The sequence below is a fragment of the Strix aluco genome, chromosome 28 (assembly GCF_031877795.1).
Source record: "Strix aluco isolate bStrAlu1 chromosome 28, bStrAlu1.hap1, whole genome shotgun sequence".
NCBI classification, from domain to species: Eukaryota; Metazoa; Chordata; class Aves; order Strigiformes; family Strigidae; genus Strix; species Strix aluco.
Genome location: NC_133958.1, coordinates 3,716,517 through 3,744,277, shown reverse-complemented (window position 1 = coordinate 3,744,277; position 27,761 = coordinate 3,716,517). Strand labels below are relative to the sequence as shown.

General features: G+C 45.6%; 1 protein-coding gene across 2 annotated transcripts in view; it reads left to right on the top strand.

Annotated features, from left to right (window-relative positions):
- The window catches only part of DPYSL2 (dihydropyrimidinase like 2), a 55,706-nt gene that overhangs the window by 7,278 nt on the left and 20,667 nt on the right, over positions 1-27,761 (top strand). The window contains exons 1-3 of one of the 2 annotated variants that reach the window (XM_074807927.1): positions 4,581-5,056; positions 8,315-8,403; positions 9,747-9,931. In XM_074807927.1, the coding sequence (XP_074664028.1) occupies positions 5,018-5,056; positions 8,315-8,403; positions 9,747-9,931 (313 nt within the window). In that variant the 5' untranslated portion in view covers positions 4,581-5,017. Of the gene's footprint in view, positions 1-4,580; positions 5,057-8,314; positions 8,404-9,746; positions 9,932-27,761 lie in introns of those variants that run through there. The other variant, XM_074807926.1, reaches the window with a different exon arrangement.

The window sequence follows — 27,761 nt, the reverse complement described above, 5'->3', positions numbered from 1 at the left end:
CTGAATCTTCTCAAGGTTTCCTGGGATTTTAAAGGAAACAAAATCAATTGGAAGGTTAATTTTAATTTGCAGATCAAATGTACATTTTTATCGACCTGTTTATGCAGCTAGAAAGTGAATCTCCCCCTCATAATTTAAGATAGTCTGTATTCAAAAAAAAAGTAGGCTGTTTCTCTGAGAAGTTGTATGATTTTTACCTCATAGTAGCATGTTTGACCTCTATGGCCATTTCCATATCATTACACTTAATTTTAATTTTCTCCTGTAAGATAATAAAACAAATGAAAGATGCCCATTGGCAAGTATAATTCCCCTCCACAATTTAATTTATAGTGATTAATAATGGACAGTTCTTTCATCATCTTTTGGGAAGGACAGACGTACTCCTTCTGCCCTGTATCAGCCTGTATTTAATCCTCCCAACACTTCATAAGATGCAGGGGGTTGCTGGATCCATGGGAAACTCATTTCAAGTCTCTGAGACTCGGAGCTGATGAAGCAATTGGCATGGGCAGAATCATGACAGAAAATTAGGGCCTGATCAGTGACCTCATGGACGCTCTTTTGGCCCAGTCCTGCTGCCTCTGATGGCAATAACAAGAGCCTCACTGGCTTTGGCAGGGGGTGATTCCCCAATAGGGAGTGGGGGTTATTAGCATCTAACAAACCTAAAGGGAAATCTAGAGCTTGTTGAAGTGCTAGAATTTCAGATCCTTCCAGGAATGCTTTAAATCCATCTCTGATCCCTCTTTTCATTACATTCTGAAATGTATATTTCCATTTGCAGGTTTTATAATTTCATAGCAAAATGTCCTTGTGGATAAATCTGTAAGAATTCAGCAATCGGGTGTTGCAGAAATTCTGTGGGGTTTGTTGCATTACACTAAAATTCCACAAAGAAAGAGACTCTTTGAATAGTTTTTTCCCCAACCATCCAGTAACTCCACAGTGGGAATAAAATTCCTTGCTGTGTGCATTATGGTAGTCCACAGAATCTGTAAAGTTAAGATTCAGAGCCGATGTAAATTGATTTCCACTGTTGCCTGTGATGATTTATTTTAGCATAGATTATCACTGTACAGAGATTCTCGTATTCTTGTGCCATTTTTCCCTCTAGACCTTTCCAGAAGACAAATTTAGACACAGACGTTCCTTTAACGTGAAATGCGTTTCTGCTGCAATGAGCCTGCACAAGATGTCCTACACCAGCTGATATCTGTGCAGAAATGGCTGATGGCACTCGCGGGTATCCGCTGGCCAATGCACCCCCCAACTACCCGAAGCCTCAGGATGGGCCAGAGACACTCAGCCGGGGCAGAGCACAGCTCTGTATGTGGCCGGGGTAGAGGCTGGCAGTGCAAATGTGGGCATAATGCTCCATTTTGTGCATTTCCTCCCGTTCTGCCATTTGGGGAATGTTGTCAAGGCCCTCAGAAGTGCTGATAGAGCATAATTGAAGATATTTATGTTCTTTTGCGGTTCCTCTACCGCTGATGTGACTTGGCTGCAGCAACCTTGTTGGTCCTGTCGTAGTGGCTGCAGTCAGGGAGCTGGGCTGGGCTGGCCAGCCATCCTTCATCACTTCCCTTCGTTAATGTTTGGCAAGGAAGATTTGGCAGTGCTCGTTCTCTGTAGCACCTTCTAATTTTAGCCTGCTCAGCCTGCCGCGTGCATTAATAGACTGATAGAAGACAAAGTGCATCAACATTATCTAGAAATCCCATCGTTTCCCGCAATACCTTGGCAGGTAACGGCACCACCATGACAGCTGGACTGGATACAAACCTGCAAGGATTTAAGAAGCGAGTTTAACCCTCTTCTTTTAACCTAGGACCTGACTCCTGCCCCTGACATTTCATAAATAGTTATCTTTCTTCATTTTACTTACAGGGGGAATTCATACATAAACTATAGCTTTACTGGGGGAATGAACGAGCTTTTGTTAAAAAAAAAAAAAATGCAGGTTCACATCTCGGTATTTTCTGACTCTGTTCCCCACTTGTTCTCATCCCAACGTTGTCCTTCAGCTTCAGTAGCTCTCCTCCTTCCCTCCTGATCACCTCCCCTCATGTGTGTTTATACAACAGATAATATCCCTTCATTGCCTTTGTTTAGCAAGGCTAAATAAGCCAGTTTGCAACTACATTAATAATTTTTAAATGATTTACTTTTTGAGAACCTTTTAGTTCATCGCTAAGAGGAAAGAAAATTGGGCTGTATTGGCAATTGGTGTAATGGAGCTAGAAGATACACTTGGGAGCTCAGTTCTGGTCCCTTGGGTACACGCTAAATCATATAGAAGTTTTTAAAATTCAGTGCTGTGTAGATGTTGAATATTGAACAAGAATGTTTTTCAGCTCTTTAATCTCTTCATTTATTTTATTCTGTACTACTTAGGTTCTTGCAACATGGTGATGGGAAGGAAAAGCTAAGTGTCATCTGAAGATTCATTATTACTTTCTGAACCTAATCACTATTGGATTCAAGTTATGGAATGTATTCAAAGTTCAAGAACTCCTGTTCTGAATTAGGTCCATGTGCAGTAAGGATTGCCTTTTAAAAAAAGTATTTTAAATAGCTATCTTTGAGCAGATGAGAATAGCTTTAGAAATACTAGCCTGCTGGTGACATCATCCTCTTAAAGGTGCTTCGATTTCTTCTACCTGTATCCCATAACTTGTAGCGTAACGTGGAGAAATGACCTGCCAAGGTCAGGGAGGCGAGTCAGTGCTAAAGATGTAGACTTCCCTGCGCCCGTGTTTGTGGTCATTCCCCTGTAATCATGATGCTGCTGCCAGGGCAGGATCTTGAAATGGTAGCTGGCCTTAGCACATCTCAGATCGGCTGCCCAAGGTGCAGTCTCTCAAACCTTCAGGGAGTGTTTGCTTCCTCTTTGATAGCTGAAGACTCTCTTTTACCTGACAAGCAAAGGCAAGAAACCATTCAGATATAAAATTGAGGAGGAAAGCTGGCATTAAACAGAAAAAAGGAACAGTTGCACTACCTAAATTTAGAAATCTGATGTAGATGCTTTCTTCCATGTTCGGAGCAAAAATATGCTGAAGTTTCGAAATTTCTTCCAGCACAGATCAGAGAGGGGCAGGATAACTCATTTAGTATTGTCTAGTCTAATCAATACATCAAAATAAACCCCTACAGGCTAACAAATTAATCATGTTGCTACTGTCATAACGAGCCACTTTTTCATTTGCTACAAATTGGATATTAACTGATTGGCATATTAGCTACCTCAATGTTGCCTGATGCCCTACCGATACACAGGAGAAACTCTTACTCTTTTCCTTATAGCCTCATGTGAGCTAATGTACATAAAAAGTGCCGATAGTCACCTGTTTGAACAGATGTTGCCTTTATAATCATCTACTGCCATAATATGCCGAAGGTTTTAATTTCTTATGGGCTGTGCACTGTGTTTCACGGATCTGCTTGGGTGTGTAAAGATCACTACATTTTGTGATAGGAGAAGCTTGCAGTTTGCTTTGTGTGACGTGAAGTTCACTCGTGATTGAGGGGAGAAGGTAAGTCTTTGTCGGTCATTAATTGTCTGTTATAACCTCCAAGCAGAAGTGGATTTGTGCTATTTGACTTCTCCAAAAGGTGTTTTGTACCTTCCCCCAGAGCAAGGGGAACTGGTGGCACTGGACGTGTTGGGAATGGTTATCCCACACTCTGGCCATGACTCCCAGCTCTCCTCATTGCTCCGGGGCGAGCGTGCTGTAAAGAACGAGGAAATATTTATGCAATTTAACGCATTTCCTTCCTTGAAGTACCAGAGTTCAGGGACTGAGAAATGTAAGACTCCAAGTGTGACTGGAACGCTGGAGTCTGCAACACCGGGATGGTGAGGCAGGGCCAGAGGGGCCGGCGGGGACCCCCCTGCCCGTGTGCTGGCTCTGAGCCCCCAGTTCCCAGGTCGGTGACCCCAGGAACGGGGGCCTGAAGCCAGGCTGGTTTTTCTGGAGGAGGAGGTGCGGGAGGAGGCACTGAGGAAGCCTGACAGTCCGGAGGGGCTTCAAACCTTCTCCCCCCCGCAATTTGCTAACGCTTCCGCACAGCTTTCCGCTCCGGTAGCGCCAAGAAGGGCGGGGTGGGACAAAGAAGATGGAGGGCAGCGCCTTCTCCACTCCCCGGGCACCCTCCTCTCCCCTCGGCGGGGGCAGGAGGAGGGGTATCCCCAGCCCCGCCGTGTTTGCGTGTCGTTCCGCAGGTGCTGGGCCCGCCGCGTTGCAGCGGCCCGGCCGTGAGGGGAGGGGGGAGCCGGGCGGCGGCTCCCGGTTGCGGCGGGGGGGGAGGGCGGTGTCCGCTCCCTCCCCTCAGCGCCGCAGGCCCCGCCACCAGCGCGCGGCCCCGCGCCCGCCCTGACGTCTCCATTGCGCCACTTTGCATATCAGCGCCTTCGCCTCTCCTCATTGGTCGGCGGCCGCCTCTCATTTGCATCCCTGCCGGGCTCTCGGCCAATGGCGCCCCGAGCTGCGCCGCTCCCCCCCTCCACCACCCGCCGGGGAGAGGGAGGGGCGCGGCTCCGCGCGCATGCGCTGCTGCCGCCGCGCTCCGCTCCGCCGCCGCTGTTGTTGCTGGCGGCCGGGGCTGGGCTGGGCTGGGCTGGGCTAGGCTGGGTTGGGCTAGGCTAGGCTAGGCTGGGCTGGGCTGGGCTGCGCGGGGCTGGGCTGGGCTCCGGGCAGAGGGAAGAAAGGGAGACGCGCAGGGGTGGCTGCTTCTCCCCTTCCTGCCATTGCGGAGAGCAGGGCTCGCCTCCCCGCCGCGCCGCGCCCTCCCCGGCGGACCCCGCGCTCCCCTTCCTTGTGATCGCGTTGATTGGGGCTTGGGGGATTTATTTTTATTCTTTTTTTTTTTTTTTTTTTTTTTTTCCGGTGGAGGGGAGGTCGGGGAGCAGTTGCTGCACGGGAGACAATAGCGATACAGCAGCCGCCCCACATCTCCCAAAAAAAAAAAAAAAAAATTATTAAATAAATACATCGGGGAGTGATTTCCCAAGATGTCTTATCAGGGGAAGAAAAATATTCCACGGATCACGGTGAGTTGAGTGCACGGGAATAAAAGCGGGGAAGGGGGAGGGGTGCGCGGGGATTAAGCCCTTTGTGTGCTGGGAGCGCGGTGGCAGGGGGGGGCCGGGGGTTGTGGCAGGATAATAAGATCAGGGTCTAATGCAGCGCTTCCTGTGCTGCAGCGCGGCTGGACGGCCGGGGGGGGCACGGCGGCGGGCCTTGGGGTTGGGGGAGATGCGCGGTAGTTTAAGCGGGGGGGCGCGGGAGAGCCGCGGGGGCATCGGCATCGCCCGCCCCGGCCTCGGGTGTCACCGGCCGCGGGAGAGCAGCGGGGGCTGCGGCTCGCCGGGGCTGTGCCCGGGGGGGGGCGGGGGGCAGCGGGGCGGAGGGGAATGGAGCCCCCCGTCTCCGTCCTCCTGCCCCAGCCCGGCAAAGGGCGGCCCCGGGGAGGGGGGGTGGTGTGGGGGTGTCGGCCGGAGCCCCCCTGCCCCGGCGGGCTGGCGCTGGGGATGGAGCAGAATTCCCTTTTCTTCCCCAAGAAGCTTCTCGCAACGCGCGCGTTTCGGTCCGCTCCTCGCTGCCATCCTGGGGGAAAAGGGAAGGAGCCGTTATATAAACCCCTCCCTTGACGTCGTTATTGTGGGAGCCGATTTAGGGCAGGTATTGCAGATCCAAGGATACTAACTTTTCGTTACGTAAGGCGAGATACTCGCATCTAACGGACTGGTACAGCCATTATTTTTTTTTTGACACAGAGTTTTTCATTATTGGCAGCGGCGCAGCGGCTCCTTCTCCCAGCCCCACGGACACACCCATCCTAGTCCTCCTTCCTCAGCCTCGGAGGCAGAAAAGTGAGCTCTGAAACGGAGCTTTGAAGTGTGACATTTGTGCAGGAGCCGCTGGGCTGCACAGTTACATTTTAAAGGATGTTTAGGAAAGGCAGGGGATGCACAAAATTGTTACGCGATACATGGAGCATCCTTTTTTTTTTTTTTTTTTTTTTTGGAGGGGGGGTGGGTAGTTTCCCTCCAAGAGTCCAATGGTAGAGAGTTTAAAAAAGATGCCTGCGTTTAAATAAGGATGAAGGTTACTGCTGAATCGCTGTCACAGGCCAAAAGTAGTCTGACGCATTTTTCTTACGACTGAATGCTCTGATTTATGTTGTGTGCACCCGATGCAATTCTCTTCTATAGAGAAGGGATAGAAAAAATCACATTCTGGTCTTATTGGCTGTTGTATAAACCTACAATTGATCGATGGAGGCTGATGCTTGAAGAAGAAGGGTACTCGATGTCTAGCTGTCCCGTTTCGACTGCATCAGCAGGGTGAATACATACAGATTTAGGGGCAGGCCCTCGCACGGTTGCAAAACTGCGTGTGCTTTTGTCTCCAAGGTGGTTGAAATGAGCAGAAGGATTCGCACTGATTTCAGAGCCTACCGCTCAGCCACAGCAGGAGACCTGTTTACCAGCAGAAACATTCAGAGCATCATTAAAATGGCCCAGGCTGCATTTTGGTTGATCGTTATATATATATATTTTTTTTTCTCTTCTTTCCTAACTGATGCCCGCTGCGTTAGGACTCGGGCTGTCAGGGACATCGATGGCCAAACTAGCTGGTTTTGCCTTTTTAATAGCACAAGGAGGCTGCACTAGAGGTGGGCATAAATACTGCAGTGTTTCTGGAAATGGTAAACATGTAGGACAGTTTGCTGTAGAGGCTGGCATTGAAAGACAAGTGGGTTTTTCACGCCCCAAGTTAATTCATTCAGGCTTATTGGCATTCACCGCAGATCCTAAATTTAAATCTTGGGGGTTTCTTTCTTTGTTTTTTAAATTGGTGGCGTTATTCAGGGAAGCTCTCTGTTGCAGCGGTAGGAGGAAGGAGAAGGAAATGAGGACGGGGAAGGAGAGACACTTAACATCTCATAGGTGTTTAGCAGCTGTATAAAAGATGGATATAATGGTATAAATCAGTAGCTGATGCAATTCATGTAGCTCTTACGGTGTTAAAAGAGCCATGTCAGCCTGTGTCAGTTGAGAATCTGGTGCTCCAGCTCTTCAGTTTTATTATAAGCTCTTTGGGAAAATGCCTGATTGTTTTCTCCTGTTTGACGAGCGAAGTCCCAGCTCGAATTAAGGATCCAGAGCACCACGGTCACTGTCTTATATGTATTTGCTGTAAGTTCAAGGCACCACCAAGTTAAAGTCCTGCTTTCTGCCCCTTCTTGAAGTCAGCTTTTGGTTTCACTGGTCTTTGGCTGTGCTGTTCTGGTATAGCTTTGTTGTGTTACAGAGATGTTTTTGGGAGGAGGAAGGAGGATCAGAGTAAGTACAAGTGCAGATATAAGGGCCAAGGTGTAGTTTAAACTGAACACTGCATACGGTGTATGTGCTCTGCTTTCAATGTGTGCGTCTGTAATGCTGGGAATGGAGGAACCAGAAGGACGTAGCAGTCGCTTTTAACTTTCCTCCCCATCCAGACTGTGTTTCACTCTTGTTTACGACCACTGCAAAAAAAGGTAAATTTGGTTTTGACCTAAAATCTCGCAAAAGCGAGATGTAACCTGGGCTGTGATAAAAGCGCATCGCCTGATAGCTGTCTTGTTATAATTACCTTCCTGTTCCTGCCAAACTGCCTTCTAATTTGAGGAGGTTTTAATAACCGTTTTTTAAATCCTTCTCTTAAGCACATATTAGCAAGTTAAGTTTATTTCCATCTGATTATGCAGTAGTGCTCTGGAAAGGCAGTAAAAGTGTCCACTGCATCGAAACATCACTGAGTTGGACAAAATGAGTTTGTTTGTGTGGTGTAACCCGTGGCAACAGACTTTTGGTCCATTTCCCTGACAGCAGTTGACTCACAGTTAGCCAAGTAGTGACTCCAGTGTGTGGGTGCATATAGGAAATTTTCATACGACCAAGGCAGAAATAATAGAGATGTGGCTATTACACATCGCTCAAAGTATTATTTAATGCCCTTGCTGTAGGTGATGGTGGCAGGCTGCAGGTATGAGTGAAGCTGCCAAGTAGACAAGCCCAATGGAACCCAGCTCCTCTTCTGTTCGGATTTTTTTTGCTCATTAGTGTGATGAAAGGACTTTCAGATGAAATAAAATATATTCTCTTTCCAGTTGAAAGTGCAGCAGTTGACTTGTGTTTTGACATGCACTTTTGAATAATGCAGAGGTTGTTTCTGTCTCTACACTTTTATCTCTGAAGTGACACTGCAGACTGTCAGCTTTCTCACCGAATAATTATGTATTGTTGTATGCTTCTTTGTTGCAGAGTGATCGTCTTTTGATCAAAGGTGGTAAAATAGTTAATGACGACCAGTCTTTTTATGCAGACATTTACATGGAAGATGGGTTGATAAAGTAAGTGAAGCCTGATACCGTGTTGTGACTGGAAATGTCCATAAATGTACTGCAGGTTAGCAAGGAATAACTTCGTCTCAGTGAGCTATATTAAATTGCAATGAAAAATGAATATTTCACATATATCCTGGTGTTTGATGGAGGAACTTTAAAAACAAGTTGTTAAATTAAATAAACAAATGGCCCAAAACCCCACTGTTATTAAAGTGTGGGTCAGAGGAGGTACTTACATGTGTTTAATTTTAGCCATGTGAATAGCCCCATGCTGAGATGGCACATATGTTTGAAGTTATCTGTGTTGTAACATTTTACTGAGTTATGACTTAAAATATTTTGAATCCAGAGGTCACCATCCTAATACAGTTAATTCTGGTTTAGGGTAGGAAGGTGGACTTAGGTGACCCCTTGAGGTCTCTTGTAGTGCTGTCTTCTATGATTCTATGATGCAAGGATCAGTCCAAACCCCCTTAAAGTTAAAAATGTTCCTGTAGTTTAAGGATTGACGTTCAGACCTCTTTCCAGCATGCTTCTGTGTTTTCAGTCCCAAAACATACATTTCTGGCACGTTAAACATATTACAAATTTCTTTGGAAAATTACTCTTAGGAAAAAATGGACGAGCCAGAGGTTACAAACAGGGAATTTTCCTGTTCTGGCTAAGTGGTCAGCACATGTGCTTTGTTAATCAAGGTTAAAAGTTAAAGGAGGCAGCCAAAGAGAGCTTATTAATTGCAATGTGTCATCCGCCATGGCACTTTTGTAAAAATATGTCTGTTAAGAGCTAGACTGGAGAGACCTTTGAGGGTCTCATCAGGAATTTGGTAACCAGTATCTGCACGGGTTTATGTTTGTGCAGGGACTACATAATATTTATGCATGAAAGGAAAGTTGACAATATAGAGGCAAAAATTTTCCCGGTGCTCCCAAAACAATATTAACATCTAAATTGCTGTTAGATGGTAAGAATCAAGTGTTGACCTGCCACTTGGCAACCCCCGTCCAGTCCCAGTAAAGCTGCTCACAAGCCTCTTGCTGTGTTTGGTGCAGCGATCATTTGATTATCTGCACGGTCCCTTCTCCAGCTGCCTGCCAGTGGCTCCTTCTTTTCCTTCCTGTTAAGTCTAATATTGCCCCGAGGTCCTGAAGTAATTGCACACTTTGCTCTCAATTATGCAACTGCTTCAAGGGGAAGAATAAAACGTTATCAGCTGTGTATGCTGATCCTGTACGTGTCTTTATACGGAAAAAGAAAACGCTAGCCAGGTTAAGTAGCACGAGGGTGTATGTTTACAGGCTGTTGGCCTTGTTTGTGTCTGATGTGCTGTTTGAAACCTCTTTACCCAGGCAAATAGGAGAGAATCTGATTGTGCCAGGAGGAGTGAAAACTATTGAAGCCCATGGCAGGATGGTGATTCCTGGAGGGATTGATGTTCACACCCGCTTCCAGATGCCAGAACAGGGGATGACATCTGCTGATGACTTCTTCCAAGGGACCAAGGCTGCACTGGCTGGAGGCACCACCATGATCAGTAAGCTGGCTGTTTTGTCTCTTCCAAGAAAGCTTTGCTTTTCTCTTCCTCGGATAAGTACAAAAACTGTGGGTTGTGTAAGTCACGTGATATTTTGGACCAGGTACCAGCAGTGGGGGATTTCTGATGTCTGTCCAGGTTGCTGAGAAAAGCTTGTGTAGGAGAAGGGATGGAAAAGCAAGACCCCAGGATTTGCCCATCTTGCAGCTGTCAATCATTTCACTCTTGTCCTCTCTGTTGGCAGGGGTTGCCTTGCTGCTTGTGTGACTTTACCAGATTCTTGGGTCTGCTCCTACTGAAACCAGTGTCACTTTGACCTCTGGCTCCAGTATGAGCAGCAGATTCTCCACATCCCCTGTGCCTCAGTTCCCATTCTCTGTCATGTCTATGACTCCAAGAGGATTTTACTCTTTCATCTGTGGAGTTCAGCCTTTCTGGAACAGCGGTTGCTGCACGTACAGAGAGAAGAAGGGCAGGTACTTCATACAGGGTTGTCTGGGGATGGATAGATGTCCATCATACAGTTCACACCCAGAAGCTTGATGCCAGTGTACTATGTGTCTTTGAAAACTGGGCCACTTTCTTAGGGATTTGCACATGCTCGCTCATATACGCAGCTTTAGCACCAGGATTTTTGTTAGCATTGTTCCTTTTGTGCTCATATCCTCTTTTGGAGGAAGAGAGAAATTGGGAAATGAAAGTATCTCAAAATAAAAAGGCAGACTGACTTAACACCAGGATCAGGCACCTTAAAACTCCGTGCGTGAGTCATTGTCGTTAACCTTGTTTGAGCTAGAGAAGAAAAATAAAAACCTCTGTTGCAGTGCAGCTGATCACGTGTAAGCTGTAGCACGGCGCCCTGGAGTCTGTTGCTGCATGTGGGAGTCAAGCATAAAGGTGTAAAGTGATAGAATATTTGAGCATCTTGCATTCTTTCGTGTACTCTGAGGTGCTGCCATTTCACAGGAGGGGAGTTAAGGTGCAGAGAAATAAGAGCGTGGTTCAGAACATATACTAGTGTCTATTGTTTGATCCACAATATAAAGAGATCTTAGGCACAGCCAGGAGTCAGGCTAACTCTCCTCGGTTCAAATCTAGCTCCTTACGGACTAGAACATCCTCATCTCTTAGAGGATGGTTACGAGCAATCTTTGATCCCTGGCCTGGTGGGCAGACTTGGATGGATTGACATGGAGGTTGGGAGTAGGAGCCGGTGGTCCAAACAGAGCTAGAGTCTGAGTTTCAGAAACAATCGTTTTCTGGGTCTGGACCCTGCAAAGAGGTTGTGTCTGGCCTATGAACTGGGTCTAATGCTTCAAATAAATAACCTTAAAATAACCCAGGACATTATTTTTCATAATGTTATCACTTTAGAGTATGAAGTTTGTGTATGAAGATGACCTCACAGACAGAACGTAAAGTGGGAGTGCAGTTGTGGATGGTCTCATTGTGCATACTAATATCCAGTTTTTCTTCAAATCTTTGCTGTCAAATTAATAACACTGAAATCGTATTTTCTTTTCAGCTTCAGTTCATTGACTTTGTTTCATTGGTTGTTCCTTTGTTACTAGTACACCTGGTTCACACTTGAATTATCATTTTTTTCTTCCTTGTTAAGTTGAATTAGATCAAAATAACATTTTCTGTCATCTGCATCTGATCTTTCAACAGCATTATTTCCCCCAATGGCACTTCTTAAAACATTTCAAGCAGGAATTGCTTAGGCAAAATTTTCTGTAGTAACCCTTTGCTTTGGTTGGCCAACTTTACCTGTGCAGAGCCTCATGCTTCAGAAACGCTTGGACCTTTCGGTTTATGTGTACATGTGTGTTGCCTTTATGGCTGTAGTAGCTGAATATCTCACTAATGGTATTTGTAACACTTACTTGAGTGAGGGAAGTTGGAGGAGAGGCCCCCAGTTTATAACCTCTCATTTTACAGCTCTGAAAAATGAGCACGATGTAGATTATGACCGTGGGAAAACCATGTAGAGAAGGCTGATGGCTAAGCTTGACCTTACTGCCTTCCTGGATTAGGATACCAAAATCCACAATCATCTCTGAACAAAAAACACTTTCCTAAAGCGTAGCAGCAAGGACAGTAATGGAACTGCTTAGGATGATGGAGAGACATTTCTGATGGGTGGGTATCAGCAACTGGAGCTGAACAGTGGAAAGCAGGGTAAATAATCCAACCAGACTTCAAAGCTTCAGAGTCTCTGCTCTGTGTCAGCTCAGCTGTTCTCTTCTGAGCAAAATTATACCATTTTCAAAAATGTTTTTCCACAATGAAGCATGCAGAACTGCCCTCGTGAGCATGCTCTTGGTGGGTGGCCTTTGGTTTTTCCCAAAGCAGGTGGGAGTTGCAGTTGATTGCAGCATTTTTTCTTTTATAATAAATAGGACAACATTTAGTGAGCGAGATTCATAATATCACAAAGTGCAGCCTGAAAATGACACACTAATGTTTATGTCATGGTATATTTTAAATACCGTGCCTGTGACTTTTCAAAAGAGAATATGCTTCTCTCATGGAAATATCTCTAGCTGTGTGCCTCCGTTCTTCAGGCTTTTATGGAAAAGCTGGGCACACAAATGTGAGCTTCGTTGGAAAAAAACACCCATGTTTCTTCATTTGTGCTTTAAGCAAACTTCGCATTATTTATTTACAAATACCTTTGCTCCATCCGTGTTTTATACGTAGCCCTCGTTTGGGCAGGGTTAGTTGGCTTCATGCTTCAGTTTGTTTCACATTTGCACGCAGGAGGGCACTTTATGGCTGTTTACTTTACAATCCTTGCAGGGAAATATTTGTTTTATGTACATTTTTCAGTGAAATTAAAACAAGAATCTTGGATAGGTTTCTACTGACTGTTGGTTTTATAAAAACCGTGGGTGAAATCCTGGCTTCGGTGGGGTAACAGAGAGTTTTATCGCTGACCTCAGCAGTGCCAGGAATTCACCCTGTGTGTCTGGTTTGGTTTCAGTGAACTTCATTTTCAGCTCAGATCAAATTCAGTGTTGTTCCTTTAATACTGATGGCAAACACATCCAAGGGAAGCACACAGGAGTTCAAGAATGTAACCTATTGTTTCCAAGCCCTGTTCTCATTTACTTCCGTTCCCCTTTAAAGTAAATTCATTACTACAGCATCAGGGAGAGGAGAATCCGACTCAGCTGGTGTCTGGTGGAGCAGCCCCATTTTCTGTGTGGGACTGGTGGAGATTTATCCTGGTGGGAAGCAGATCTGGCTCCAACCCAGTGCTTCCCAACCCACCCCCTGCTCAGCTGGGATGAGGGAGAGCGGCTGGTGGTGATGATCTGAATTAGCCCTTTTCTGCCCTCCAGTCCTCACTTTCCTGAGCGCTCTTCTAGGTTGCTCCACTCAGGAGTTAGGGCTGATTGTTTTTTCTAGCTACTCATTCCACGGAGGCCATTTGAACAGGAATTCCAGCTATGATCCTTCTGTCTCTACCCTCTTCAGTGCCAAAGGGAAGACTCCAGCTGACTTTGCTAACGCATGAAAAAATATAGTTGGTTTTGCTGTGCAGAGCTGCTGAGAGGTGAAGTGACGTATTGTGATATGATTGTTTGTTTTTCTGAAACAGCAATTTGCATGATGCTTTCTCTGTCCCTACCTTAAAACAATATTAGTATGGGTACGTCAGCCGAGGGCGAACAGCACTGCGCATGTTTTAGGATAACGTTACTCTGGAAAAAACTTGGATTATTGCCCTTCTAAAATGTCAGAATGCAGTGTTTGGGCATTAAGTTGAAGGGAGGATTCCAGGGTGATCCGCAGAAGACTTTGGAGGAGAGAAGAGCCTTGGATAGGCTCCAGCTCATTCAGGGTAGCTTCCCTAAGCTCCCCCCTGTATTCCATGGAAAGAGAACAGTCCTTCTGGAATTTTGGAAGAGGACTCCAACTGAAGTTGCCCTTTACAAGAGACTCTTTCTCATCCATGGAGCCTATGGAGCCACAGTTCTGTTGATCTAAAGATGGCATTTCTGAGCCCCTGTTGTCCCAACTTGAGATAGGTTGATGCCCCAGGATATAAAACAGTCCCTGGAGCTGTTAGAAAAGGAAGATACCACTGCTAAGAACAGGGTGGCCTCTCCAAGTCTTTTGATGATTTGGTCGCTTATTAACTGTGATGGATGAAATCCCATCAAAATCAGTGGTAAAACTCCCCCTGATTTCAGCAGAGGCAGGATTGCCTTTCTCTGTTCCTGACCCTTCAGAAAGGATGAAGCTAAGCTGTGTATATTTACTGGCTCTCTGATCCTCTAGCATGTTTAATGTCCTAGTGAGAACTGCATCTATTCAGGCCAGCTCCCACACACATGTCAGCCCCCTGCCCCCCGAAGGCTGTGTTTCTTCCTGGGGATCTGCTGTCCTTGAGTAAAATTGCTTGCTGACATTGCTTGTGTTGACTCAGTCAACCACTGTTATAATCATAGAGAGAAATTACAGTGAGAGAAATTATAGCTCTTTCTGGCTTGGTGACTTGGAAGCCAGCTGCCTTTTGAACTTGACTAGCAGTTATCCTAATAACATGGAGAATGTACGCTAGGGATATGAGCCCTTGTATCTTGGGAGGTTCAGAAAATGAAGGGGAACTTCACATGGGCTTCAGTCTGCTTCCTACTGCTTTATGCTTCTATTAAAGAGAAAGCTCGTGTGCAGGGTGGCAGAGGTTTTCAGGAGTGTGTTAGCTGCTCAGCTACAGTCAGATCTGTAGTGAGGGGACACCAGGTGTTCTAGGTCATCCTGAAGATCACCACCTTGCTGGAAGGAAATGTTTCGAGTCTAGCATGCTTCCTCCCTCTTGATTTGTAAACTGAGCATGACTTGAGAGAATGGAGCTGCCCCAACGGAGATCAGAGTCTAAAACTGCAATAGTGTGGGCTTAGAGCAGGGTTTAGAAAAGGTCAAGGGCAGCTTGGTATGGGATGGTGTTTAGACCCACCAGTGAAGACTAGATCACACTCTGCACTATGGGGAGCTGCTATTTTATATTATCAGGGTTAGTCCTGTTCTGGTAGAGAGCAAGAGTCTAAATGGTGGGCAAAGGAGGGGGACGGAAACAGAGACACGGAAGGAGGTGACAGCAGTGGTCATGCAGTAACTTGTGGTTGAGCTGGAAGTACAAAACCAAGCGTTTTGAGTCCAAGAGCAGTGACCACAGAGCTGCAGTGTCTCACCAAGTCTCTGTGGCTGTGCGTACACAGCACTGCATTGTTCTGCAGACACCAGCCTGAATTTTATTTCTTTTTTTCATCCAGCAGCAGAGATAAAAGAGGAACTGTGTGGCTGGGGATAGTACTGCAGACGGGCTGCGTTGGGGTTTATGGCTTGTTTCACTTTCTAGCAGCTGGCAGTGGTTCTTCTGCAGCAAAGAAATGTGGAATTCTCTAGAAATTTAATGAAAATGTCCACTTGCTTGTATAAAAGGTTATTGGTGATTTATATGGGTAAAAGCTTCCTTGAACTCTGTTAATAAGATAATGACATTACCACACAGGAGTGCAGAGTCCCTCTGGCCCTTTCACTCCTCTCCCCAGCTCCCCTCGGTGCTTTTTATACCCCCGCACTCTTCAGCCTCTGCACTGATTCACGCTAAATCTTGTTCACTTCACTGACTCCCAGCTTGCTGCTGATGTGTTTGTTGCTTTCCTTCAGAGCGGGCTTAAAATCATTAATGAGAAAGTCGGTCCATAAACAGAGATGGGCAGTCCCCCATTGCGAGCTACCCTTCTCAAGCTTTTAAACCCCTCTAAGTCCATTAGGCATCTCTGCCTGCAGCTCTTGTTCGGCCAAGAGCCTGCCTTGCTGGGCCCGGCTCTGCTTCCTGCATCCCTGCGATGTTGACGTTCTGCTGGATGGGATCACCTCTGTTGTTCTGATGGGCTTTCCAAAGGGGTCTTGCTGGAAGTAAACGAAATGAATCTGCCAAGCCCTTGATGTCTCTTGCCAGTTAGCACAGAAGGAAACAGCTGTTCAGACCTCAGCAAACATTGTGTGTTATTGTGGGCATTTTATTTTTTTTTTTTTTCCCCTTTGGGCTGCAACTATTATTTGTCATCTCTTTGCTGCTGAGAGAATAGGCTCCTGTGAGGAACAGATGACTTTAGGAGCTTGTAGCTTTGCCTGAGGTGATGCAGGAGGTCTGTGGTGTGATAGTGTCTTTAACCCTGGCTGTCAGATATTCAGGCTAATGACTCTGCCTACCAGCTGGGCCATCTCTCCTCCTTCATGCTGAAAGGTGAAATCAGCAGTGTCTGGTTTTGGGCTGGAGTCCTGTGAAACCACTGCAGTCCAGCACAGCTTGTTTGTAAGTCAGTCAGCACATTTCTCCTTATTTTCCCATCTTCTGCCTTCCCCAGAGCTGGTCTGGATCCTGGCCCTTGCCCCTCTCCCAGCCTTCTGCCTCTTTGGCAACACTGATTTTTTTTTGAAGAGCAGGTGAGCGGGGCCCTGGCTCCGTTTCTGTTTTGCCCCGCTCTGCTCTGGACCCTCTCCACCCCCCGTCACCGTGGAGGAAGGAGTGGATGGAGGCTGCCCGACACGTGCTGGAGCCTGGAGGCTCTGATGTAGTTATGAACAAATGAATGTTGAAATGGCAACACCACTGGCAGTGCAGCTGTCTTCCTGCAGAGGTGACTGACCTAGATTTTTCCATGCATCCAGAAAGAGGGATTTGGCACTCACTCAGAAATAACCAATGTTGTCTGTTTATACAATAGCACTTAATACCTCTTACTCCATGTAATGGTTGGGATCAGTAGTGCTGCTTTCCCACTGCGTGGGGAAGAATTCATGTTCCTTTGTTTGAAGCTGCTTTTAAATGCTTTTCTTGCTTTCCCGTGTCCAGCACTTTCATCCCCAAGTCCCATGCCTTATGGGTGACACGCAGAAGTGAAGAGCTAACGGGTATCACCGATGTGTTGTGTCTTACATAGCCCCTTACATCAATGGAAAATGTATGGGATACTTTGAGGGGTGCAGGTGTAAAAGTTGGGTCCTCCAGATAAAGCTTGTCTGCTGTAGATGGCAAAGCAATCTTAAAAAAAATCAAATACAGTTATTCACCTCCATCAATGTAACACCATTAGCTGTCTGTGATAGGTTTCAGGGCACATGTGGTAAATCTTGCTAGATAACCTGTCTTAATCACCTTCAAGTTGAGACAAGGTCTTAAAAGGAAATGGTGCCTCCAGCTCTTTTCTTGGCTTGTTTTTCTGGGCACAGATTTTTGCCTTCCTACCAGTGTTCAATCCCTTGGCTTCTTTTACCTTCCCATGAGCTTGACTCAGCAGAAACCATCCTTGTCAGACAGGAACCTTTCACTTTCCAATTTGCGTCTCAGGGGAAGGAAGCAAGTGATCCCTGAAATAAGTGATGGCTAAAATGAAAAGCAGTATTTCTCACTCGGGGTGGATTTGGGTGAGTGCTGTCTGTAGAGTGGAATTTGGCGTCTTGGGCCAGTGGAGTCTTTTTCCATCTTTCCTTCAGTTCATAGGTCCCATCTGTTTCTTAACAACTGGATATTTTTTTTTTTTTAATCTTTCTGGTGAGAGGGAGAAATGTTTAAGGAATACAAATTAGCTCCTCCTGTCTAGCGTAATTATGCTTGTAAATTGCCAATTGTTACCAACTTGGTGCTGTGCCTGCAGCTTTGCACAACCCAAACTCCCATGGAAGCCATGTGCTTTTAAAAGGAATGCAGCGACGGGCAGTTAAGAGTTATGACTTCTGGAAAAACTCCTTTCTTCCCTTGATAGATTACAGTTAGCGTTAGGACTATCTCTGTGACAATGGGTATGTCATTTAATTTCTCCGTGCTAGTTGCTAGCTGTCCGTAACGGGAGGTGGCTTTGTTGCTGTGGAGTTGTAAGCTTTAATTCAGATTAGTTAAGTTCACCTAGACGCTCATATTGTAAGTACAAAGTGATTATTTTTATGTGGAGCTGTCTGAGAGCCCGACGTATGAAATACTGGATGCCACCTAGCAAGGAGATCATCCCTGTCCCTCCCGGCTGGGATCTGCGCAGATGCAGCCACCCAGTCCCTGCAGCTCATGACCCCCAGCTCTGGTTGTGAATAAAAGGAAAAACCCTGTGTGAGGGAGAGATGGAGTGAGCCCTGTGTGCGTAAAGTGCTTTTGGCTTCCTGGATCCTGAAAGCCTGTTTTAACTAATAGGAGGAACCACGAGACTTCAACGTGCAAATGTCAACGGGGAGATCTCTCAGTGAATTTTCAAAGCCCATAAAAAAGGGCCGTGCTGTTGGAAGTTCCCCTTCCTGACTGCTTCTAGGGTGTATTTTCACCAGATTTCTTTGTTCCTGAAAGCAGTTACACATGTGCAGTTCCTATACTTTTGGAATCTGGGGGACTCTGTGGTGGTTTACATATGAATGAAATTCCCTGGCACAACCTACAGGCAACGTGAGGTGGTAAGGGAGTTCCTTGAGAACTATCCTGTATTATCACACAGCACCGCTTTTGTGCAGAGGGGAAGGGGGAAAGTTCCCGAAGCATAGCACAGCAAGAGATAGTGTAACCCAATATTGCTTCAGAAATCTCATTTCAGAAATGCGTGTCAGTTAATGATACTTCCCAACAGACTTTTCTTTATTTCAGATAAGATTTCTCAGGATTTGTATCAGTGTCCAAAGAGTTCAGCTACTGCCGGGGTACAAAGTACTTTTCAGACTGATGTGCAGAGACTCTTTGTCTGCTGTGAACTGAAAAAGTTTTGTAAAGTCTTTGTAGCTCAACAGTAACTGGAGAAAAATGTAAGTGTGCAGGATGTTCTTGCGTGAGGTAAAATTAGGCCATGGTACCAAGACCAGAGTTGGCTTCTGCTGCTTTGTGAAGCAGTTGGTCCTTTTGCTGTGCAAACACTATAAAAGGGGAAAATGGCAGCTGTGTGGAAATGCCTCGGAGCGAGCTGTCCCGCAGCGTGGATCCAGGGGCAGTTCAGGCTATTGAGCAGTCTGGCTTTTGCGTTTGAGACAGGAAATTAAGTTGAGGTCTAGAATGTAAGAGTTGCCTGTGAAAGCTTAGTGCATGGCAAAAATAAAAGGCAGCGTCTTGTATGTATGAGTTTTCCTAACCAGTTTGGTGTAGGGCTCCTGGACTGGAAGAGTCACAGGCTTAGTGTCCATCTCTGGGTTGGCCAGCTCAGGTGATACCCAGGTGTGCATCCTTTCGTACCTCAAACACGGTGCTTTGTGCCCCCAAACAAGGTTTTGTGAGCCTGGGAAGATCCCAGCCTGTGTCAGAGGCTGGACAGGGCTATCTGAGACGTGGAGGAAGGAAATTTGGCAGCTGGGGACTGCGTCACAGGATTCCTATTAAAACTAAGGAAGATCTAGTTAGGGCTTCCTACAGGTTATGATTACAATAGGTATTTTGGCAGGCAACAGTAGCCTTATGGAGTTAATAGAAAACTAGCAGATGGCTCGGTGTAGTCAGAATTGACATGTGCAGTGTCAGTGTGCTGCTTGGTCTCTGTCCTACAATTGGTTTGTTAGAAAATAGGTTCTGCTCACCCCCACATCAGATCCCACCACAGTTTTCTCTATGGACACACGGACATTTGGATCTGGTTCAGTCCGTGCTTCCTTGTCTGTAGTTCTGTTTGGCAGTCATCAAAGTCAGTCTTAACTGAGAACAGAATGGGGACTCTTAGTGTCTTACCAGAAGTGGAAGTGGTATGATGGTGATTGATGAAAACCTCTTCCTCAAAGCGCGATGTCACTTCATCACAGCCACGAGAAGAGGAAGTGTCTGGCCCTTGTCCAGCGAGGGGAGATGTTTATATGGCAAATACACAGAGGGAGAGGACATGTTCACCAAGCAGATGTTTTTTTATTTCCCTCACAAACTGTTAAAGTGGTTCTGTGGAGTCAGAACTCTTTGCGTTTAGTTGATTTTGTTGGGGAAAAAATTAATCTTTCTGGTCCTGAAAACATAAAGCGCTCTCAGAACCATCACAAATTTCCATTGTAAAAATTCCCATTCTGCAGTTGTTCCTCTTCATCTCCAACGCCCCCCTGAGACAACCATGGGCAGTGAAAGGAAGCTGAGAAGCCAAAATCTGGTCTTGTGGACAGTGATGCAAATCCAGAATTGTTCCAGCTTCCTGGCTAGTGGAAAAAGCCTGGCGGGCAGGGTATATCTCCACTGACCTGAGAGGGACAGAACTGGCTTACAGCGCTTGATCTTTTGTCCTCTTGTTTCTGATCAAACTTTTGCCCCTTGGATGTGTTGTTATAGTTGTGTTTTGCCTTGACTTGAAAACCATGGCTACAAGCAGAGGTTTTCTCAGTCCCATTCCCCCAAGGTTTACAAACCAATTTGTATGGAAGTCTTTGAAGTCCTGTGCACTTTTTTTTCATGGGCTTGAAGTGTGGAGTATGCCTAAAAGAAAGAATAAATCTTGGAATCACTTAAATATCTCTTTTGAACTTGGCTCCCCACCTCCTCTATCATGGTGACCTCCTGAGATACAAGCATAGCTTGGATGTGCAATAAACCTGTACTGTAGAGAAATGGAGCCTTTTTTGATCTGATCTAAATAGATAGTCATTCCAGCTGTTGAAGAGGGTTATTAATTACTGTTTGGACATACAGACCCCCATTCTTTACATTTGTGTCCAGCTGGCATTAAATTATTAATCATATTTTGGATCTAATCAGCTAAAAAGACAAGTGAAATATCTGTATGACATCAGTGAGGGAATAACAGAACATTGCAGTCTGAAAATGTAATCAGTGTAGCATGGATATGTCTAATTCTTCTGAGTCTGGTCCAGCTTCTGATTCCCTGCATGGAGTCTAATAAACTGGATCTAAAGTGACAGAAAACAACATGCAATGTCATTTAGGCTGCCTTTTCTTCTGTTCGTTTGGCAGGCGCGTACAAGCGAACAGTCCTTGTGTAGTTGTATTAGCGCAGCAAGTGCTATTCTGTGCAGAGTGCTGTTACTCTTCAGAATAATCTCTTTATTTCGAGTATCTTTTCTTGGGGAAAAAAAAACCTCCAATAATAAAATAATGTGGGAATAAATCCCCAGAAATATGCAAAGCTGAAATCTGATTGCTGGATCCAGGATGTCAAGAAAGTTCTTACTTTGATTTTTCATTACCTTCAAGTGTATGAGCTTATGTATGTTAGGTACATGAAAAGGCAACCTTAAAAGCAATCTTGTAGCTATCCTTTCTTGTCCTAGATCAAAAACATCACCTGGAGTGTGGTTTAGAGGAAGAGCCGGGTATGAAATCGGAACATAGATGTGAAGCTCTTTTAGGTTACTTGATTTTGGGATTTTTGAGCTCAGAATAAATGCTGAGGTCTCTAGAATAAATGCTGAGGTCTCTTTCTAGCCTAAATTGATGCAGAGCCGGTGAGCTGGCAGTTGTGTTTCAATATTTCAAGCAGAAGTCTTGTTGCTGGGAGGCTTGACTTTGTAATAACTTTGTTACTGGACAAGGCAGCTTTTGGTAGCTCAATTCTTGACATGTAAAAGAGTCGTAATGATATATAACCAATAGTAGAAAGGTTTGTGGTATTTCACCAGCTGAGAGTTTGAAGTCTCTGGATGAAATAAGGTCTGTGATTATGGGATAATCTTCTGTGAAGGTTCTTGGGTCAGTCAAGGGCCTAACTTTCAGTTCACTCATACTGATTTTATTCCACTCACTTTCATAGCATTACTCCCAGTTCACACCAGTGCCAGGAGAATACTAGTGCAGCCAGAGACTAGCAACAACTCCAGACTTCTAAGTAGGGAGCTGTGCAATTACCAGGGCTGAATTTAATTACAACCTCTCAATAAAATGGCTTGTGACAGAATGTACAACTCAATAAATCCACCAGATTTCATCACATGCAGTTGCTGTGAAGATTAAGTAGTATTAAAAAGGCAGATGTGTTTATAGTGATTAAGCTGCTATTTAAAGTTTTGGGTAGGGGAAATCTGCCTGCTAACAGTTAAGCTTAAAAGTTAAGGATTTTCACCTTATAAACTCCTCTTAAACAATAGGCACATTTAATGCTAGTAGGAGCAGGAAATAATGTGTAAAACTGCAGTTTATAATAGCAACTGGAACCCCGCATACATGGTTTTATTACATACACAATTTTTGTAACATCTGACCCTAATTCGCATTTATATTGTCCATATCAAATAGTTTTTCTCTTTCCTGGTAGCGGTGTTCATTAGCTGAAGACCAGAAGAAATTTCACGCATGCTTTAGATGACACGTAATTAAGCCAGTTGGAAAAAAAGCCTTTATGGGGGGAAACCTAGAACCAAGGGCTATTAATAGAAACTCCAGGAAGGGGTTGTTAGCATGCCAAGGCCTGCTCAAATGAGGCAGGATGCAAAAAAGAAAAAAATTGAACATGCCACAATACCAGGAAGCTATAAACCCCATTAATCCCCACCCATGAGGACATCCATCCAAAAAGTAAACTTCTGTTTCCAAGGCAAGGCTGATAGCTGAATTTAGCTGTGCCACTGCAGCAGTGATTTCCCTTGAGCTTAGTGAGGAGTCAAAAACATAAAGGCATGGCTCTTAAACTGTGTTTTTTTGAGAGCTTCAAAGTGCAAGAGAGAGATTATATGGGATTTTTTATGGCTTCAGTCTCAAAGCATCCTGCAGGCTGTTGGTTAAATTCCCCAGTCTTCTGTGTGTGATCCCTCGTGCCCATGCAGAATAGCTACCTCCGTTCTCAAACTGGGAGCTTGTTCAGGGAGAGACCCGCAGATACCCCTCTGCTTCAGAGAAGCTCCTGAGGACCGGAAAGCCACAGTCTCAGCTGAGTTTGTAAAAGGGAACCAAGATGTGATGCAACATTTTATAAAGTCACTGTTTAAAGCTGAGATTGGCACCATTTTACGTGTGCGGTGCAGCTGGCGGGTCGGCATGGTTTTAAAGTAAGGGAGAAGATATAGCAGCTGAATGAAGAGCACAGATATGTTTAAAGCTGACCCTTAATACTTGCACTGACCGGTGATGTGATTAGTAAATGCTAGTGCTTTATAAACTGATGCTGTCACTTCTCCTACCCTACTTAGAGTTTTCATGCTTACGTTAAAACAATACTACTTTATTTTCCCCACATTTGGAAAATTCCCTTTAAATCAATTCCTCTAAGTTTTTGCCTTGCCCTTTCATTGAACACCAAGTGCCTGATGCCCCGGTGGTTGTTACCTCTCCCCTACAGCATTCAACCATTTTGGCTCACTGGACACGTAACGTTTCGGTGTGGCTGAATGCCAGCTCTGGTGTTGTTAAAGCCACACAGATAAGCTAACAGTGGTTGGTGTTGTTGTCTCACTTCAGCTTATTGTCTGCCTTTAATCTTGAGCTGATTAATCTGTCAAGGAGGACTGAAGGATTGTGAGTGAGACAGGCAGAAAACCAGCCGCGGATGATGGGTGGGTGGGAGCTGAAATACTTGGAAGTAAGAGCAGATGCACCTTGTAAACAATGTGAAACCCTATGTAATGACGGGAGAGCAAAACCAGGCACGTCAGAGAGGTAGTTAAGGGTCTTGGTGATTGTGGCTGGAACAATCATGGCACATTGGGTACGCAGGTCCTCAGATCCCACTGCCTTCCAGAGGGAGGTGAACGCTCAGTTTGTCTGGGAAAAAGATAAACAGACTATCCAGTAATTTTGGAATCTCGTCAGTATTTTAGCCAGGGAAAAATGAGATGATTTGTAAAATACAAAATCCTTTTTATTTTTTTTTTTTTTCTACAAAGCAGATCCTTTGCTGATGTAAACAGGCTTGCTTGCTTCGAAGCCACAGGCTGTTGCGTTTTGGATTCTGCATTTCAGAAGGTTAAAAGATAAATCTACGGAATGTTTTCTATTCATAGCTGAGAAACCACTGTAATCCTAACCTTGGCTTTGCCATGTAACTTGCTGAGGGTGTATGTTACGTAAAGAGAAACATTAGGGTTAGGCCTGAAATTCACTCTGATTCAGGGAGCCACTACAAGGACCGCAAGCTCTTTAACTCCTTTGAAGGTTTCAGTACTGATGAAGTGATACTTACATGATCTTTTCCTTTTCTCTTTTTTACTTCATTGTGTTTCTGCTTTTGGAGCAAGCTTTGAGCTTAAATTGAGCTGGCAACTTCCTTTTCAGGCCTCAGCAGCTGACATCACTTGCACAGCAATAATCAACAACAGGAAGAAAACATCTGGGCTTGGAAGCATGAAGAGATCAAGGCTGTAGTGGTCTAGAGAATAAAGGGGTGACAACAGTCTGCATTGCAACAGTTTGCCTTGAGTGCATCCTGCAGACGTGAGGCCGCTCCGACGGCTTCAGGAATTGAACATTCCTGGTTTCTGAGATGAAGGAATGAAAGATGGGGCAGTAAGCTGTCGGGTTCCCTAGAGAGAAGTGGATCAGTGAGGTCAGGACAGCACACTGCTTTTCACATGGGAAACCTCCAGGGTAATCTCCACGGCAGGGTTTGCTGCCTGCTCCGGTGGGTCAGAAGACCTTGTGTCCATGGTCCTGTGGTGGATCGTACCCAGGGGTCATCTTGGGAACCTAGGGCTGTGGGAATGCAGCGGATGGAGCTTTCATCAGCTGCTTTGTACTGCTCTGAAGCACAGGGACCTTAAAGAAAAAGCTTTTTGTTTATTACTCTTGAGCTCTTGAGCTGTGCCTGAGGGCTAGAAGGAGAACTTCCTCTGAGCTGCATGTGGGTGATTCCTGTCCATACCAACAGGCAGAAGTAGTTGCAATGCTCAGTTCTTTTAACAGCAGGCAGAGAATCAATCTTAACTCTTCTCCTTTAAAGGATCTAGGCTCATTCTTACTTGGGCTCCCAAAAACCCCAACCCCAGCATGCAGGGATGTAGGAGGGATGTAGGCCATGAGCCGTCAACGTAGTTGGCGCCTTCCATTGTAACAAGGGATGGTAAAATTGCAGAGACATTCGCATTTGTGTCTGAATTACCTCTAGATTAGCATGCAGGGTTACATCCACCTTCCTCATGGCTTATGTGCAGCATCTACCATTTCTGCTGCCTCACTTGTGGCAGCACAGCTCCCTCCCGCTCCAGGGTGCCGTGTGTCAGGCGTAGCCGCTGAGCAGCTCCAGCTGCCCTCTGGCACTTGGACCCCTGTCTGGGGATGTCCCTGACACTGTGACTGTCCCATGCTGTGCTCTGTCACATTGCTCCTTCCCTGAGGCTCTTTGGACAAGTTAAATCACAGGCTTTTGAAGGCTGTTGGCTTACCTTGCACATTCAGGCCTCCTCGCCGACTTCTTTTCCATGGGAATGTAATGCAATGGTTGATCAGTAATATTTGCCTGGCAGAAAGCTGCTATGGAAACAAACTGTGCACTATTTTGATGGGGATGATGGGTGATTTGGCTATTGGTGAGCTCCAGGGAGCTGCTATAAGATGTGTCAGCAGTGCAGCTTCCATATAAGATATTCCTAATCCCCAGAGCTGACTTTCATGCACATATACACCACTACCTCCATCCCTTATCCTTATTGTAACCAGCTGTGGTTTGACTTTGTCAAAGATCTGATAGAGCTCCCTTACCCCTTCTCCCACTCCCTCCACAAACTCCCGTTAGTCATACTTGGGCAGCGCATGAAATAAGATGGTGATAAAGCTCTGATCCTAGACACCAGAGTCACTCCTAGCGGCTCCGTGCTGGGCTGTGAAGACTCCACTGTGTTAACCCCTTGGTGCCTCCAGGCAGAATTTCCTAATGCCCCTAAGCCATGTATCATCTCGGGGTTGATAGAGCTCTTAGAGCACATTTCCTCTTAAGTAGAGATGGATTTATCACTGTGAGGTGTTAGAGGTTAAATGGGCTTTTTAATTAGTGGGCTGAAGAGGACAGCTCTTGTGTTAAGGCAGTTGCCATTTGTGAAAACCTGGGTTTTCCCTGTATCCCACTGGTAACGCAGAGAGAATGTTACTTTTCCCCTTGTTGTTCATACTACTTAAGCTAAAGATTAACTTTGGCAGAGTGACAAGGGGCTACATATTGGCCAAGAAACAATTCAGTCTGGAAGGTTTCAGACCACTGGGGAGGAGGAGATCATGGAACAGAAACTGGATGATTTTTTAAAAAACAGGACAGTTTATTGTCTGGTTAAATTTGGGTTGCTTTTCCTGAGGGGGGTGAAAAGCACATCCTTGATCTGATGCCAGTCACCAGGCAAACTTCAGAGCTTTTGCTCATAGCATGGATTTCTCTGATGGGCAGGACACTGCTGTCTGAGCAGACGAAGGCCACCAGCCACTCCTGAACCCCTAAACCACTGCTGATCAAAGCTGCAGCTGTACTGCCCATGTATCAGCAAAGACCTGCACATCACATCCTTCCCTTTGCAGGCTAGCGTGATACTTGGAGGGGCAGACACAAGCCTTTTGGAGAAGCACAAATGTTTTAACTGCTGTTTTACTCTCTGTCATGTAGTGACCTTGGGCAGAGCTTTGCGGGAAGGATGGTTGTTTTGGGTAATCTTGACTTTCTACAGTGTTTGCACGTCTCAAACATTGGAGACGTCGTTACCGACTGGGTGGCTGAGGCTCGTGGGTCGTTCAGGTGAGCTGTACCGCTTTTGCAGCGGGTCGAGAGCTCCCGGGGTAAATCCAATTCTTAAGGCAGTGCAAGACCAGTAAATCTAGGCTGATGTGTCTGCGTGGGGGCGAAGCAAAGCTTTGTATTTCACTGAAAGTGAGTAGGGCCCAAGGACTTTGTCTCTTATCCCAGATGTGATTTAGAGCTAACTGCTGAGCTGATGGCAGCCCAGATATTCACAGTAAAGTTAAAAATAAAACTGCTTGATTTTTTCTGCTGATAATTGAAGCAACTTTTTATTTTTTGTGTGATTTGATGTAAAATCAAGCCAGGGCTCTCTCCTCCTCCCCAACAGTGCCTGACCAGTTTGTGACCCCTGAAGTCCCGCAGGCTTTTCCTACTCTCTCAGCAGCAGTTCAGTTTCTGAGACGCTGGCTTGCTTCTTTTATTTCACTGCGTCTAGTGAAGATCTTAGAGATCCCGTGCACTCAAATAAAAATTTGAATGCTATTCAAATTACTGGGAGGAACACTAAACCTTCAGATCCAAATCTCTTTTGTTACCCTTTGAGGCTGTTTTGCATCTGTAGCACTGGTGGAGTATTCTGTAGCTGCTGATGAACCCAGTTGCTGCTGGACCTAATGTGTTAGGCTAGAACGAGGATCAGCCTGAGCAGATGCCAGAGGCAAGCAGCACTGTCTTGTTGTCAGGAGGTGTCTCTCCAGCCATGACAGACTGTTGGTCCTGCTTCTTCCAGTCCTCCCTTGTACGCTGTCTCTGGAAGGTGCTCCCGGTTGGGATGAGGCGCATAAAGCAGCTCAGATGCAGGTGGGGAGTCCTTGGTTGTCACTGCGTACGTGCCAGCAGTAATACATCTTTCTGCTCTCTGGACACCTTTTCTAGCATGTCCAGAGGCACAGACAGAGACACTGCTTGAACCTGAGGTGCTGAGTACTGAAAGCTGCTGACTGGTGCTCGCAGGGGATCTTGCCCGTGTCATTGTTTATTTGTCACTGAAGAGGGGAGCGGTGTTTATAGAGCTCTCTGCAGTGGTTTGTGTTTGCTGCCCTAGGAGTTTCATTTACTCCATTCACAAGCAATTGCCGTAAACAGGCTGTAATATTTAAACTATTTCCTTCAGCTTCTGCTCCGTAATCAGCTTCCTGGTGGCTTTCTCAGGTGTGGGGCTTTAGAAACCAGGTCTTCGTATTTTAAGGGGAAGGGGATGTCTTGGTTTTGCG